At 37.8% G+C, this 16,609-nt stretch overlaps 1 protein-coding gene across 9 annotated transcripts in view; it reads left to right on the top strand.

Moving 5' to 3' along the window:
• Positions 1 to 5,898, top strand: part of CCNT2 (cyclin T2) — a 46,932-nt gene extending 41,034 nt beyond the window's left edge. For 7 of the 9 annotated variants that reach the window (XM_068545223.1, XM_068545222.1, XM_068545228.1 and 4 more), the window contains 2 exons: positions 3,071 to 3,141; positions 3,645 to 5,898. In XM_068545223.1, the coding sequence (XP_068401324.1) occupies positions 3,071 to 3,141; positions 3,645 to 5,072 (1,499 nt within the window). In that variant the 3' untranslated portion in view covers positions 5,073 to 5,898. The remainder of the gene's footprint in view (positions 1 to 3,070; positions 3,142 to 3,644) is intronic. The other 2 variants (XM_068545225.1, XM_068545224.1) reach the window with 1 other exon arrangement.
• The last annotated feature ends 10,711 nt before the right edge of the window (positions 5,899 to 16,609 follow it).

Raw genomic sequence — 16,609 nt, 5'->3', positions numbered from 1 at the left:
CTATCTATGCACCTAGACAACTCTGCCACCGCAGCTGGAAAGACAGCCATACGCAACCTGTAAAATGAGTGGCTGTGTTCCAGTAAAACTTTTATTTACAAAAACAGGATGCAGGTCATATTTGGCCCACTGGTGATAGTTTGCCTACCCTTGTGGTAAAATATGCTCTTTGTTAGGTCTCTTGATTTTGTTGGGTTTTTTTTTCCTCCCTGAAAAATTTCTCCTGGATTATATACCTCATGCTGTATTACTGCCACATGATTATCCTCTTTTCCTTACATTGCCAGAGGTTTTTTTTAAAGGTTATTCAGAGTGGTAGGAAATCTTCAGTGAGCTGAAATAACATCTTCTAAAAACTGGGGGTGGGGGGTGCTTCCCTGGAGGTCCAGTGGTTAGGGCTCCACGCTTCCATTGCAGGGGATGCGGGTTCGATCCCTAGTTGGGGAAGTTCTGCGTGCTGCGAGGTGTGGGCAAAAAAAAACATTGTAAAGCAACTATACTCCAGTAAAAAAAATTTTTAAATAATAATAAAAATAAAAAACTAGTGGGGGCTTTTTTTTTCCATCTGTGACTTGAAATTAGGTTACCTATGCCACCGTCTTATTTTAGCAGTCAATAGATAAGATAAAATAGGCATAAACTTAATAAAAATAGTTTGTATATATGGTGCTAAAATAAAGCTCACAAAAAGCGAGTAATCTGCCTTTTATCCTGCTCTTAAATTGTATCAATAGGTGAGGTCTTTTTTTGACACAACAGGAGGCACCTAAATATCCCTTTGCTTCTATTCTGAAAAGGCTCAAGTACATTATTCATTTGGAGAACCACTGAATAGGAATCTTGGACACTTAACACATTGAAAATTTCAATGTATTATGTAGCAGCCTTTTCTCACATTTTTATGGGATCACATTGTGATCCCGTAAAAGTAAAGTAACAAAGTATAAGATATTAAGAGTATCTGAATTTTATCATGGTGTCTGAAGCATCAGTGTTTACTAAAATAATTCATTTAATGACTGTCCCCAGAACAACGTTGGCTTGTATTTGGCCTACCTGTAACAGGGTTTGGCGGGGGGGGGGGGCGGGGGGCAGGGCTTGGTTGTTTCGTTTTTTTTAATGATTAATAACAAACCCTCATGTGTTTTTTATAACTTGAATTTTTTCTGAAATTGAGTCAAAACAATTTATTGTTAATTTTGGACCCAAAGGCATGTGTCTGCTAGATTTACTGCTGTGTCCAAGTAGAAAAGTGGTCTTTTTTTTTTCAGATGAAGAAATGGTAGTACAGACATTAGATTGTTTTCATCCAGACTGAATCGAAAAGCTCCTGAGACTTTAGCAGGAATTAGTTGTCACAGCTTGTGAGCATACAATGGTGCCGAGTTTTTGCATGAATCTAGTCTCTATTAAATTGGCATTAATAATATTACGTGGGCTTCCCTGGTGGCGCAGTGGTTGAGAGTCTGCCTGCCAATGCAGGGGACACGGGTTCAAGCCCTGTTCTCGGAGGATCCCACATGCCGCGGAGCGGCTAGGCCCGTGAGCCACAATTACTGAGCCTGTGCGTCTGGAGCCTGTGCTCCGCAACGAGAGAGGCCGCGACAGTGAGAGGCCCACACACCGCGATGAAGAGTGGCCCCCGCTCGCCGCAACTAGAGAAAGCCCTAGCACAGGAACGAAGACCCAACACAGCCAAAAATAAATTAATTAATTAATTTTAAAAAAAAAACCACACAATCACCACCAAATGTCAGTTCGACACACCCTAATAAAACTGGGAGCAGTTCTGAAGCCATTTCTATTGGGAAAAAAAAATAATAATAATAATAATATTACATGACATTGTAATTCATTTGACTAATATTATTATTTGTATTGAGAGTGGCCAATAACTTTATTAATGACACTATTTTGGAGTCAAAAACTATAATTCATCATAACCACACCATTTTGGAAAAGTGGGTCATCTCATTGTAATCCTAAATTTTAGGAAAAAAATTGTAAAAATATGACCAGGGTGATTTACTGATAATGTTACTAGTGTTGATTGCTAGGAAGTTATGGGTATAGGAAAAGGAGTTTTTTTCATTTAACTTTGAAATGCTTTTAAATCTAAAGAAATTGTGAAATAGTACAGATTCTGTACTATTATACCCTGCACCCAGTTTCTCTAATGTTAACATCTTCTATAATAATAACATGATTATCAAAACCAAGAAGTTAACATTGGTATAATACTATTAACTACAGATTTTACTCAAATTTCCCCAGTTTTTTTATTCTAGAATCCCATGTTCCATTTGGTTGGCATGCCCCTTTAATCTCTTCCAATCTGTGATAGTTTATCAGTCTTTCCTTTTCTTTCATGTCCTTGACACTTTGAAGAAGAATGGTCAGTTAGTTACTTTATAAAATGTTCCTCAATTGGAGTTTGTCTGATGTTTTCCCATTATTAGAGTGAAGTTACGCGTTTTTGGCAAGAATACCACAGAAGTGGGTTGTATCCTACTGTGCATTTTATCATGGGGTATCATGTTGATATGTCGTATTGCTGGTAATGATAATCATGATCACTTGGTTAAGGTCACAAAGTTACTAATTTTCTCTTTATAATTAATAAATATCTTGAGGACAGTATGTTGGGATTATACAAATATTCTCTTTTTCCTTAAACTTTTGCCCACTGATTTTAAAGAATCTACTGATGGATCTTGCCCATCACAATTATTACTATGATGTTTGCCTAATAGAGATTTTCCATTTGGAAGGAATTTTTTAAATGTGACTAAATTTTCCAGAGATTCTAAGTAAGCATGTAAAATCAAGGGGGTGTGGGAGGAGTGTTTTGTTTTGTTTTGTTTTGTTTAATTAAAACAAGTTTTTTTAAGATTCATCTTTGAAAATACCAGTTCAGAGCTGTGTCTACTTCTGTATGTGCTGATGGTTGAGTTAGGAGGGTGATAGTGAAGTAGATGAACTCTTCAGCTTTCTTTCTAATATTGCCCACTTGAGAGAATTCTAAATCTAAAGGCACCTTCTAAGTTTTAAATTTGAATTTTATCTTTAGAGCTAACACATGAGTTTCTACAAATATTGGAGAAAACGCCTAGTAGGTTGAAGAGGATTCGAAACTGGAGGGTAAGAGAATTGGCGGGTTTTTAGAACATGAATTTGTTAACTACATAGCTAATCCGTTTGAATTTTTGTGCTTAAATATTCTTATTTCCAGTATTTGTAAGTAATTACAGTGTATTGTAAGCTACATACACTCATAATTTATTCAACTATGGTGCCCAGTAGACTTTGCTATTAATACTTTATAAATTCCTTATTTAATTCTCATAGTGATTACCGTGGAAATAGTCTCCTCACTTTACAAACAGGAAAATTAAAGCTTAGACGAGTTAAATTCCTTTCTCAAATGCTGGGCTAGGATTTAGTCTGCATCTAATTTAAAACCAGTGCTTTCAACTATTTATATCCTTTTTATGCCTCTAAATAAGATATGTATTTACTGGCAACATAAAGTGAAACCCCAGGTGATTTTATTTCCATGTATTTAATATAGAATTTTTGTAAGCAGAGAAATTTGTATTAAATTCCTTTGCTGTCATTGCTTCTTCTGTGTTTTATTTAAATAGGCTAATCAGGCGGCTAAGAAACCAAAAGTAGATGGACAAGTATCAGAAACACCACTTCTTGGTTCATCTTTGGTCCAGAATTCCATTTTAGTAGATAGTGTTACTGGTGTGCCTACCAACCCAAGTTTTCAGAAACCATCCACATCAACATTCCCTGCACCAGTACCTCTGAATTCAGGAAATATTTCTGTTCAAGACAGCCATGCGTCTGATAATTTGTCAGTGCTAGCAACAGGAATGCCAAGTACCTCATACGGTTTGTCATCACACCAAGAATGGCCTCAGCATCAAGAGTCGGCAAGGACAGAACAGATGTATTCACAGAAACAGGAGACATCTTTGTCTGGTAGCCAGTACAGCATCAACTTCCAGCAGGGACCTTCTGTATCACTGCATTCAGGATTACATCACAGACCTGACAAAATTTCTGACCATTCTTCTATTAAGCAAGATTATACTCATAAAGCAGGAAGCAGTAAACACCATGGGCCAATTTCTGCTACTCCTGGAGTAATTCCTCAGAAAATGTCTTTAGATAAATATAGAGAAAAACGTAAGCTAGAAACCCTTGACCTGGAGGCAAGGGATCATTATATAGCTGCCCAGGTAGAACAGCAACACAAACATGTACAGTCCCAGGCAGCCAGCAGCAGTTCTGTAACCTCTCCCATTAAAATGAAAATTCCCATTGCAAATGCTGAAAAACCTGACAAATATATGGCAGATAAGAAGGAAAAGAGTGGATCGCTGAAATTACGGATTCCAATACCACCCACTGATAAAAGTGTCAGTAAAGAAGAACTGAAAATGAAGATAAAAGTTTCTTCCTCAGAAAGACACAGCTCTTCTGATGAAGGCAGTGGGAAGAGCAAGCATTCAAGCCCGCATGTTAGCAGGGACCACAAGGAGAAGCACAAGGAGCACCCTGCCAGCCGCCACCACCCCGGCGGTCACAAGTACTCCCACTCGCACAGTGGCAGCGGCAGTGGTGGCAGCAAGCACAGTGCTGAGGGGGTACCACCCCCTGTGCTGAGGAGTCCTGTTGGCCTGAGCAGTGATGGCATTTCCTCTAGTTCCAGCTCTTCAAGGAAGAAGCTGCATATCAGTGATGCCTCTCACAACCATCACTCCAAAATGAGCAAAAGTTCCAAAAGTTCAGGTAGTTCATCTAGTTCTTCCTCCTCTGTTAAGCAGTATGTATCCTCTCACAACTCTGTTTTTAACCATCCCTTACCCCCTCCTCCCCCTGTCACATACCAGGTGGGCTACGGACATCTCAGCACCCTCGTGAAACTGGACAAGAAGCCAGTGGAGACCAACGGTCCTGAGGTCAATCACGAGTTCAGTGCACACAGCCAGCATATGGACTACAAAGACACATTCGACATGCTGGACTCGCTGCTAAGTGCCCAAGGAATGAACATGTGATCACTTGTTTAGGTCCACTTTTCCTTTCCTTTTTTAATTTAAAAATTGTTAGAATGGAAAACTTCCTCCTGATCTAGCAGTGGTAACACCTGCTGTTACTGCCACTGCTTCAATATTTGTTAAGTGCTGCTTTATTCTTCATTCTGAAAAGAAGAGATTATAGTAAACAAGTCTTTATCTCCACATATGATAGTGTTATAAATACTGTAAAAGCATGGAAGGTGCAAAACTCAGTATTTCTACAATTGCAGCTAAGAACATTAGGGTGAATGGCTGGCTGCTTCTAGGAATATAAGATGCCTCAAGCATTTGTTTATTTATAATTTGAATACTGTAGCTATTTTTTGTTGTTGCTTGGCTTTTGAATGAGTGTAAATTGTTTTCTTTTGTGTATTTATACTCGTATGTATGATTTGCATGTTTCAATGATAAAGGGATAAAACAGTATACTGACAACTGTTTACAAGAAAGTGGAGAAAAATGTACATACATTTTTGTATGTTTAGATATTACCATAAATACTCAGGATTGGAGCTGCTTGTAAGTATAACAATATACAGAATAACTTTATTTTATCTTGTCAGAGTCCATCACTAATCTAAAACAAAGGTGGCACTTTTTCATGTTAACCTTAAACTCTAGGCCTTACTGGAAGCCACTGAAGGGGGACACTTCACTACCAGATGGGTATGCAGTGCCACAGATGGTCATTTACACTGTGAGGCACTGATTCTGCCTTCAGAGGTTCTGACCAGATTGGCTGCTGAAATAGCCCCTAATTTTCTGAAGGCTTGAAGAGGAAAAAATAAAGTTTACATACTCTTGATGTGAAGTGCATTTAAGTGTTTGTTGGCTTGTTGCAGTACTATAAACACAGAGCTGTTAATAATGGTTATGTAGATGACTGTGATTTGAAAACTAAATTCACAAAAACTTACATTAGTGAAGAATTAGTAAGTCTTTTTCTTAAATAGAGAACTTGAACACTACGTATCTGAACAGTAAACAGGAATCGCTTGTCCTTCAGCGTTCAGAAGGACACCGTGTTCTGAAACATACTTCTCCCCTGAAGCGCGTTTGTGTGCGATGCCGTATTTCTTTTTCAGGTAAATGCAGTCTTCCGTATAAAAATAAAATTAAACTTATTGCTGTTCAGTTCTTTTATATTCTAACAATAAATAAAACAAAAAGATCATTGACTGTGCATTGTACCTGTATTTATAGCTTATGGTTGTTAACAGGAAGCTCACTGAGAAAAAAAAAAAGGTAAGCCTCCAGGTAAACAGCTAGTGGAGGTTTTACATTTGTTTGCACATCTCAGTATATTCCTGTTGAAGTCAAGTTTGCACAGTCTTCTGACTTCGGAACAAATGATAGGCTTTAACTTGTTTAAAATTTGTCTTAAATGCCGGTAACATGGCTCTGGTTTATCAGCTAATCTTCAATTCTGTGGTAAATCTTTGGGCTGTTGAGTATCTTTGAGATAGGTTGAATTCAACTTCTGTTGAATTGAAAACTGTCTTAATTTTTCCTCTATGTATATGAATTATTTTTGTTACAAAGCCACTGATATGTGCACAATTGTAATTTTACTCAAGTATGTTGCAGTTGTAAATATTAGAGAGTTTAACCTCGTGCTCTACTCTTATTTAGCAATTACCTGATCTGCCAGTAGCTTTATAATTTTTTTTTTTAAGATAATTGTTCATTATTTGGTCAATGTTATTTGAACTTAGGATACTAGGATCCTCTTTCTAGGGACTTTGCCTAGCTAGCACGTCCTGACTTTGTTCTTGTCTGGCATAACTTTAGTAATCTTTGTCATCACATGTAACTTTGTTACTCTGTATGGCATATTATTGTATCCATAAACATGGTAATTTTGATACAGTTATACTTTTACAGTGGTACATAATCCAAGGACTAGTATAGAATTAAGATGAGTGCAAGATGAGGGAGGGAAGGGTTTTGTTCTTGGTAATTTAGATGTGAAACCTCTAAGGAGCTATCATGTGAAACGACGTAGGGTGGTTGTGCTACTGTATAATTGGGTTGATAATACCAGGAATTTTAATAAGATTTTGTAAAGAATATGCAGAAAAGTAGTGAACTTATTTTCAGTATGACATAGAAAACAATGTGAATATTTAAGGTCCGTGACTATCACTAAGAATTTGCAGAATTGTTTTGAGATGTGAGAATAAAGGTAATTTTGTTGAATCTTTATTGGTGCTAATGATGGACAGTTAAAAAGGTAGCTAGTGTATATTGTTATGGGTCAGTACTTATTAGTACTTCCAAAATTGAATTTGAAATGCTATGTATTCACTTTTCACTCTGTAAATGTAATTCTTTACAATGACTTTATTTATTAAAGGGCAGCCAGTTGTAATTTTTACAGGATTGTGTGAGCTATTCAAACTCTTCAACCTCTGAACAGGATATTAGCTTCCGTAAACCACAATGGGGATAAAATATGGAATTTCTTCTAGGTTTCGTTTCCATTAAATGAGAACCCTTATAATTCATATTGCCATGAATTTAACCATCTCATTTGCATAAAGTAGTTCATCAGCCTGGTCCCAATAGGCTCAACCAAAGAAAAAGACTCCAATGAATGGACATTATTACTGAGTCTTCTTGTAAGTAGCCATAAATAAACCAAAATAGTATCAAATTTAGGTATGAAATTCCACATGTGCAAAGTACTGTTAAGGTGATACATTTTTGATGAGATTTTTAAAAATATTTGAACTATTAAAAAGCATTATCTTTAAACGTCCTATAAAAGAGTGATTCATTTTTTAGTTGTGTTTTCCCTAGATCAAAGATCATAGATTTGTTACCTTTATGCAGAAGCACATTACATAGAAAGGCTTTACTTCTACCTCTTTCAACTAATTTTTCAATATTGAGCTGTGCCCCCTAAATATTTGCCTTAGCTATTTTAAAATACAATATTTTCAGAACCAAAGCAAAGGAGTGGTTTTTTCACAGAAACATTCTCAGAGGCTTACTTTACCAAATAAACTGATGGTAATATCCTTGAGTGGTGAGACCTTGCAAAATGTCCTAGTTCCTTTTTCTTGTTTAACCCTGAGGTTCATTTCTTGTTGCAGGTATTTAAATACTGAAAAGTTGTGTAGTCACCCCAAGGTTTATCTTTGAAAACAGTTACAAGTGCATCTTGATCTTCCTCTGTGTATGCAGATTCGATCTTGTTAGAGTTCTTAAGTGTCAAGAGAAAATTTCTACCATGATACATGGTTTCATGCAGAATGTCATAAGGGGTGCTTACACTACTTTGTGCGAACAGATTATAATTATGTAGGATACGTTACTTTTCTGGCCTATCCTCTTTGAACTAAAGAAATGACTAGTTTCAGATAGTTTAAAGGAAATGACTATTTCAGATAACCAAATTTGAAATGTGTTTGTTAGTTACCAAATGTCTTGCCTTAAAACATTTTAAGCACATTTTTTGGTTATATTTGAGAATTTAAGTCACTGATTTTTATTCCTTAACTAATCTTAGAAATAAACCACTGCTTACATATGCATGACTATTATGTACTCTCAAAGTACCCTTGGTTGATTAGATATTTTAGGTTTTGCGTTTACTATGGAAATAAATAAGGATTTTTAAAAACATGGTAATATCTCTAAAGGGAGACAGTTCTACTGTCAAGATATTTCACTGTTCCCAAATTTTATCTAAACAAAAAAGCAATTGTTTCTCACTTACTACTGTGCTTAAATAGCTAGGTGATTTTTAAGATGTCTTTGCTAAGAAAAATGAGAGCTTTGGTTATGGAGAATTCTTGATTCAGCAGTCTGTGCTTTCTTGGGATGCAGTAGGATTCATTAACCACATTTACCCAGATGAAGGATTAATAAACCCCACACATGAGAGAAACTTGGTGACACATGCTAATCTCATGTACCAGTTTGTTTGTGATAGGCTGATTTAGGGGTTTTTGCATTGGAAAAGTAGCACATTCTGTTCCTACCCTTCTAGGGTCCCAAGTTATGGTACTATTGTGTTAATTTGAGAATTCACAGCTGTATTAATATCTGAAATTTGATTGCTGTAAGCGGACAAATGTAAGCCAAATAATCAGAAGTTTGCTTGTTTTGTAAGAGAAGTTTGCCTCTGAAACATCTGTCATTACAGTAGAGATGATCTTGCCAGTGGATCTGGGATGCTCTGAGGGTTTTAGGTCTGATACTGTGCATCCATTTGTTACTCCACAATGTTAATTTGGGCACAGCCAGCTTTTGCTTCTGTGACTCCTCTGTTCCTGTTAACTTACTAGTATGTATTCTGCCGGAAGTTTCTTAAGGTAGCTAGATAAGCAAGATACATGGAAGGCTGTGTGGCTAGGAGTAATTCTGGTGTCGTAAAAGTGACTTAACCTGTTCGCTGTGATCCATTAATCTCAAAAGTAAATTCTGAGGGCTAATTTCCTTTATTTCCAAGTTCTGGGAAGAAGCCTCACTTAAAACCTGTTTAGTGGTTGGTTTAACTTTATTTGCCTATTGTTAAGTAATGAGTACATTCTTTTTTTTTTTAAGTTGTGTTTTTCAAGCAGCTTCCTTACTTTGAAAAACTTCACATGTGCTCATTTGTTGTCAGCAATAATTGGGATTTCATTTTGTGAATGTACTCAAAACCCCCAAGGACTATTATTGAACAGGATGTTTGCTGATAGAAAATCTAAAACAGGAGTTTGTGTTTCAGCTCAGTATCTATTACAAGGAATAATTAATAAAGTTTGTTTATTGACTACATAAATCCAAGGCTCTAACATGTCTTGTTAATGTGAATCAGAAATAACTTTCAGTCCCTGGGAGATGTGGGAAATAAGGTCTCTAATATAAAAGTTACTCTTTATTTGAGTGACTTCGTATATCATCAAGCAGTATGACCGCTGAGATCAGATTGTCCATACCCCGTTCTCAGCCCCATCACTTAGTAGCTGATGTCCTTGGGTAAATTACTTTGTGCCTTGATTTCCTAATCTACAAAACGTCAGTAATAGTACCTGTTCATTGGGTTGTGAGGTTTAAGGCTTGGGTGATCAGGGAATAAATGGCATAGATGGCATTGAAAAGAATCCTAATAGAAGCGTGTTTTGGGTATTGGGGAGAGTGGTGAAGGCCCAATCCAGGTGCAGTAGACTTGAGTGTGTATTAAACACCGCATGTGGAGCGTTTCCAGAATTTAAGTTGTTCATCCTGATTCATACTTTGGGATTTTCTTGTGTACCCTCTTGCATCACCTTCACAAAAAGCAGAGAGTAATTGCAATTATCTGCAAGGGGAATTTTCCATGAGAAATTTAATCATAAACTGCTTTAATATTGCTGCTCTTTCCAACCCCCTTCCCTCCCTCACCGATTTTCCTGCACCTCACACTTGAGAAAGAAAATGGAAACCTTGCAATGGCTTTCATAAAATAGAACTAAGATAGACAAGTTACTTCCTCTAACATGAATTTTAAGCCTAAATATAAAATAAATGTTTTGAAATCACATTAAAAGATTTGTCTTCATTTTATGTTGATAACAGCAGTAAGGGCGTCCTTTTTTTTTTTTTTTTTTTCATGTAATAAATTACATGAGCTTTATTTAGGAACATCACAAAGTTGGTAATTCCCTTTAACCAAAATTAGTAATCCCATTTACTAATTCACCCTACTTCATTGTTTTCTTCACTCTTTCACCCCCTGCTGTATTTAATATAACGGAAAAAATTGTACGTTTTTGTTTTAGCTCTAGTATATGACCTGCCTGTTCCCTCCCCCCAACACCCCTTCCCAAAGCAATATAGGGCTTCACTAAATGAGGGTTTTTAATCATATTGCCATGAAATTAACCGGCTTATTGAGACCTTAGAAATGTCCGGGCATATACCCAAGATCAGTTTTCTTTGGTCTTTCAAGTCATAATCCATAGGAGCAAGTGCTTTAGAGACAAATTCAGCCATGATTTTTCACAAGTCTGAGAAGTCAGCAATGAGACAAAGTGCTACAGCCTTTCCTCAGGACTGTTTGCTATCTCAGCTTTTCACAGCACAGTGCCATACACAACAACTCTTCTTGTTAACGTTGTTCCGTGAAAATGCAGACTGCCTACAGCCAGTACTTTCAAGTCGAAAGCTTTTTTTAAATGCAAGTTGCTTTATTATATAGCTGCCTTAAACTGAATACTTGCAAGTACAGCAAGTGTGAGGAATAAAGATGGCCTGGTACGTAATGGAGGCTTTTGATGCCCATTGAGCAGATTAAGTGAGTTTTTATCTTGGAGCTACTCAGTACACTAAAGGCTCGGGACTGCTGTCGTCAAGCAGGAGAGAGTGGGTAAAGCAAGTAAATGGAATCCTGTACACTCCCCAACCCCATAATCCGGAGCTCGCTCTTTTCCACAACGGCAACTCTCATTCAGACACTGAGAAACGTCCAGTGGGCTAAAGTAGGTTAAAGTTAAGGAGATGCTATAGAGCTGGCATTACTTTCAGGATTTTACTTGGGGAGTTAAATTTACTTTGGTTGAGCTTGAGACCCGTTCAGTATGTAATGAAATGCGCTTCTGAATGTGATTGAAAACCGGGGTGGTGTTCATGGTGAGAAGGGAAGATAGTCATAGAAGGGAAGGCAGTGTTGCTGCGAAGTGAAAAAGGAAAAGCTTTGACACCATTAAAGTCATCAAAATCACTGGGCTGGTGAATTTGTTTATCAGCAGCCATGGAGTTCTGTTGGCGTAAAACTTAAAAAACTGTAACTGATTTCATTTATAAACTACAAATCTGGGAGGCAGCAGGGAGAAGGCTCTAAAGTCAGACAAATCTGGGTGGCCATCCCAACTTGACCTTGAGAAAGTTAAGTAGCTCTGAGCCTTATTGTTCATTAATAGAATGAGACCACTACCGACCCCAGCAACAGGCAGAATTAAATGATGTGCCTTTCTCCATTAAAAGCTCAACGAATGCTAGCCCTCCCAGCCCACAGCTTTGTTCCCTCTCAGTCTCCTTTTAGGACCTCTACCTCCTAAAGGAAGATATAAAGAGAGCAACCTGGGCAATGATAAACACAGTGAATGACAGAACAACAGAAAGCTCTTAACATCAAGGCTTGCCTATTAAAAACAGGTTTTGAAGGTTCTGTGAAATTAGTGTTCAGTATTTTTCTATATCAGTAGAAGAGGGGTAGGTTTGTTGACAGCAACTTCATGTGTCCATTACTGTGATCTGTATACACAGTATAAACATGTCTTAGTCCCTGCCCTTGCCTCATAGGGTTTAATAGGGTTGAATGTAAATAGGTAACTGCTCCGAAGTCAGATATAATCATTCAGATTTTAAAGAATGCTGAAATCCCTACTAAGATTAAAAAATTAAACCCTACTTAAAATGGTGTTATGTTGATATACAAGTAAGTAAAATAAGGGACATATCCCTTTAATTTTTATCAAATATAAGGGAAGAACTCTGCAAACTGGAGAGAGAGAAGGAAGGTACACCCGCAAAGACCCTTCTAAACATGTCGGCCAAAGTAAAAGCTTTTATCTCAGCTGGACTGCATTTCACATTTATTTCAAAAACTTCTGAAATAGCAGCTTGATTCTGACAAAGTCTGACAGACAACTGGTGTTGGAATTCACCTAAAGTTAGTTTGTAGTTGTGCCATCTTCAAATGATAGTAGCTAGTAAAAAAAAATCTGTAGACCTAGCTTAAGACAACAGGTGTCAGTGAAATTTAGTAGATGAATGGAGTCACAGCAACCGAAACCTTACCAAAAATGCTCAGTCCACCAACTTAAGACCTTGTAATAATTCTGACAACTTGTCCCTGTTCATTTTTGCAAGGTTTTCCAATGTTCTGGGAATGAAAGTGAAGAGTGACCTTAGCAGGGGTGTCCTTCCTTCAGGTGAAGTGAGCAAAAGTGCCCTGGAAAAGTTTATGTGCTCACCCACTCTGCCCTTAACAGATCAATGAGCTTTTATCCCACCAGCTGGCTTAGGTTTAGCTGGTTCTCAATGCAGTAATTTTCTAATTCACTCTGTAAATACGTGAAGACCTCAAAACATACGACCAATCACAGAGAAGGCAGCCTGAGGTTTATGGAAACACCTTGAAGAGCCCAACTTCTTGTAGGTGCAGACTTCTGAGGAGTTAGGGGACCCTGTGGTAATGAAAGGCCAAGGCCCTTAGCTCTTCCTGTTAACTTTGAGGCCCCTATAGTCTGCAGCGTTAAGGTTGCTGCCTAAGTAAACTGAATCTAGTGTCTTTCTACTCCTTTTACCTTCTCACCTTCCTCTACTCTCCTTTGTAAGAATTAAGTGTCTTTACCCATCAAGCAAGAAAATACATTTTATTCTTGTTTCTACAATTTAATGACATTAAAATTGACAGGCCAGAAATAAAAGGAAATATCGTATAAAGCAAGAGAGATTGTAGTTCCTGGATAATCAGAACCATAAACACTGGAATAGGTTTTCTGTTGTTAACTCTTTTAAGACAATTTTCTTATATATATGGGTAATTGTGCCTGAAGCTTGAGAAGGCTAACCTGTAACTGAAACTTTTCAGTTAGTGCCACTGCGGGATCTGGTTAAATTGGGTTAGATTGACTTTCCAGTAGGAAAACAAGGGTCCCTTAACCATCATTTCCGCAATGAAGCAGTAACGGAGTAATCTGTAGTGGAGCTGGGAAGAAAGTCCTGATGTGTGTTCAATGACTTCTCCTCAAGAAGGAGTGCTTCAGGAGCCGGACAGCAGAAGGTCGTTCATGCTGGTCCTTAAGAAGGGAAAACACATTAGAGTAAGCAACACCCAGTAACGTGCCTGCTTCAGTTGACTCAAAATGCCAACTTTAACAATGGAAGTACAACCTCTGCCAGTCAAACAGATTTGGATTGAGTCCAGACTCCAGATTTTAACTGTGTGATCTTAGGTGAAGGACTCCAACTCGTTCCTCGTCGGTAAAATGGGGATAACAATAACACCTAACTCACTGGGAGAGTGTTTTTTAAAATTTTTATTGGCGTATAGTTGATTTACAATGTTGTGTTAGTTTCTGCTGTACAGCAAAGTGAATCAATTATACATATTCATATATCCACTTTTTAAAATTCTTTTCCCATGTGGGTCATTACAGAGTATTGAGAAGGGTTCCCTGTACTATACAGAAGGCCCTTATTAGTTATCTGTTTTATATATAGTAGTGTGTATATGTCGATCCCAATTCATACAGGGAATTTTTTTTTTAATAATGAATTTTTAAAAATATTTATTTATTTATGTTTTGGCTGCACCGGGTCTTAGTTGCGGCATGAGGGATCTTTTTTAGTTGCGGCATGTGGGATCTAGTTCCCTGACCAGGGATCGAACCCGGGCCCCAGGAGTCTTAGCCACTGGACCACCAGGGAAGTCCCCATTGGGAAAAGTTTTAAAAATGCATATACAACTTTGAAACAGTGTCACATACTAATAATTCAAAAATTAGTACCTATTATGATTCAAAACCAGTCCCTCCTTTTCCACTGTACTTTCGCTCAGTTTGTTTGGGGTATAATTTATACACAGTAAAATTCACGCTTTTAGATGTACAGTTTAATGCACTTTTAGTTAGCATGAAATTTATTTTTTTAATTTAGAGGTATCCAGGATTGAAAAATCTCTAAGAAGTAGACATTTAAATATGCTTTGGTGATTAATTTCAATAATCCCATTTGGGGCACTCTTGGATGAGCATGAAGGGAGACAGTTACTTAATTAGTACTATTGTGGCTTAGGTTTATTGCCCCTCAAGAAATCAGAAAGCTTTTGCCAATGAACTAGTCAGTGAACTAATGAACCAGTCACTGGTTATCTGCAGTGACCTATTCCAAAGGCATTCTTTTCGTTAAACTGGCTATTTTGATCATTTTGGAAGCAGATGACCACCAAGAACATCCCAGGTAAAAATGGAAATAAAGATAAAATACGTTAAAAAGCAAGTGACCAAAAATCATTCTAAAGTAAAAAAAACCTCTCCCTTTCTGGAGGCTCTTTCTCCTGCCTTCAAAATATGCAGAAATCTCTTTTCTCTTCAAAAAATCCTTAAATGACTACCATTCCTAGCTGCCATCCTATTTCTTCTATTCCTGCCAAATTTCTCTAAGTTGGCCAAACCCAGAGATTTCTTTTTCAACATTCACTAACCTAAATCCTTACCATTTGGCCTACTCTTCTCTATAGAAATTGCTCTTTTAAAACTAACCATGACCTTCTCCTTACCAAATTTAATGAGCTCATCCTCCTTGTCATCTCTGCAGCATTTGAAGTATTCACTACCCCCTTCTCTCTGAAACAGTCTCTACTTAGTCTTAAGAGAAACTGTCCTCTTCGCTCTTCTCCCACACTGCGGCAACTCCCCTCCTTCCCTTTCTTCCACTTGTGTACTGGACTTAATTCTATGCATATTTTGTTATCTTCTCCCATAAGCATTTTCAAAAACATTTTCCTCAACCCTCTAATTTTTTCATGATTATAGCTACCAACCTTATGATTTTCAAATCTGCACTTCCAATGTTCACTGCTTTCCTGAGCAACAATTCCACAGCTTCAAATGTTTCCTTCAACTTCCTCCCCTGTTCCTCTTTCACAACTTTCTATTACTTCTTCCATTATCCACGTTCAAAACCATGAGATCCTATCATCCTCTATCACCAAGTCCTGATTCACCTTCCTCTGAAATACTGATATATTTTTTAAAATATATGCGCCAGGTCTTAGTTGCAGCATGTGGACTCTTAGTTGCGGCATGCATGTGGGATCTGGTTCCCTGATGAGGGATCGAACCTGGGCCCCCTGCATTGGGAGCGTGGAGTCTTACCCACTGGACCACCAGGTAAGTCCCTGAAATATTGATATTTTGGAATCTTCTTTACACTCCCACTGCTTCCATCACCATCAAAACCCAAACTCTGGATTCCAGAATGGCCTCCATTCGAGGTCCCTCTACTGAATCTGCTGTCTGAGCTGCCTCCCCAAAGACCTTTTCCTTCATGGCATTCTCTACCCCAAATCCTTTGCCGTCCTCTGCTCGTCACTGCCTATCTCAACAAAGTTAAACTCCTTGGCCTGACTTCCCAGAACTTCTGAGGCCTGCCCATAGGAGTACCCCCAGCCATGCTTCTTACTGCTTCCCCAGATTGATTTCTGTTCAGTCCTTGTTCCTGGTTTTTACCTGATCATCTCTACTTCTGAATCTTTAAGAGTGCCTTACCCCTTTATTTATGACTATCCACACCTCCAAGAAGTTATTGTCATAGACAACAGGCAAGATTCTAGAGTCCTTAGGGTCTCTGGCATAGAATTGCAGGCTTGCAATACGACACTCATTAGGTAAGATGTATTAGTATTCTCCCAAAGGGTTATTAACTGTTGAGCCCTAATTACATACCCCAAGCTGTGCTAAGCAATTTACATACCCCATTTCCCTTACCCTTCACAACAACCCTGTTAATTGATGATTAGTGGTGTGAGTTGTGTT

The sequence above is a fragment of the Eschrichtius robustus genome, chromosome 5 (genome assembly GCF_028021215.1).
Source record: "Eschrichtius robustus isolate mEscRob2 chromosome 5, mEscRob2.pri, whole genome shotgun sequence".
NCBI classification, from domain to species: domain Eukaryota; kingdom Metazoa; phylum Chordata; class Mammalia; order Artiodactyla; family Eschrichtiidae; genus Eschrichtius; species Eschrichtius robustus.
Note: the sequence above shows the minus strand (reverse complement) of the source record. Positions and strands in the feature narration are given on the sequence as shown.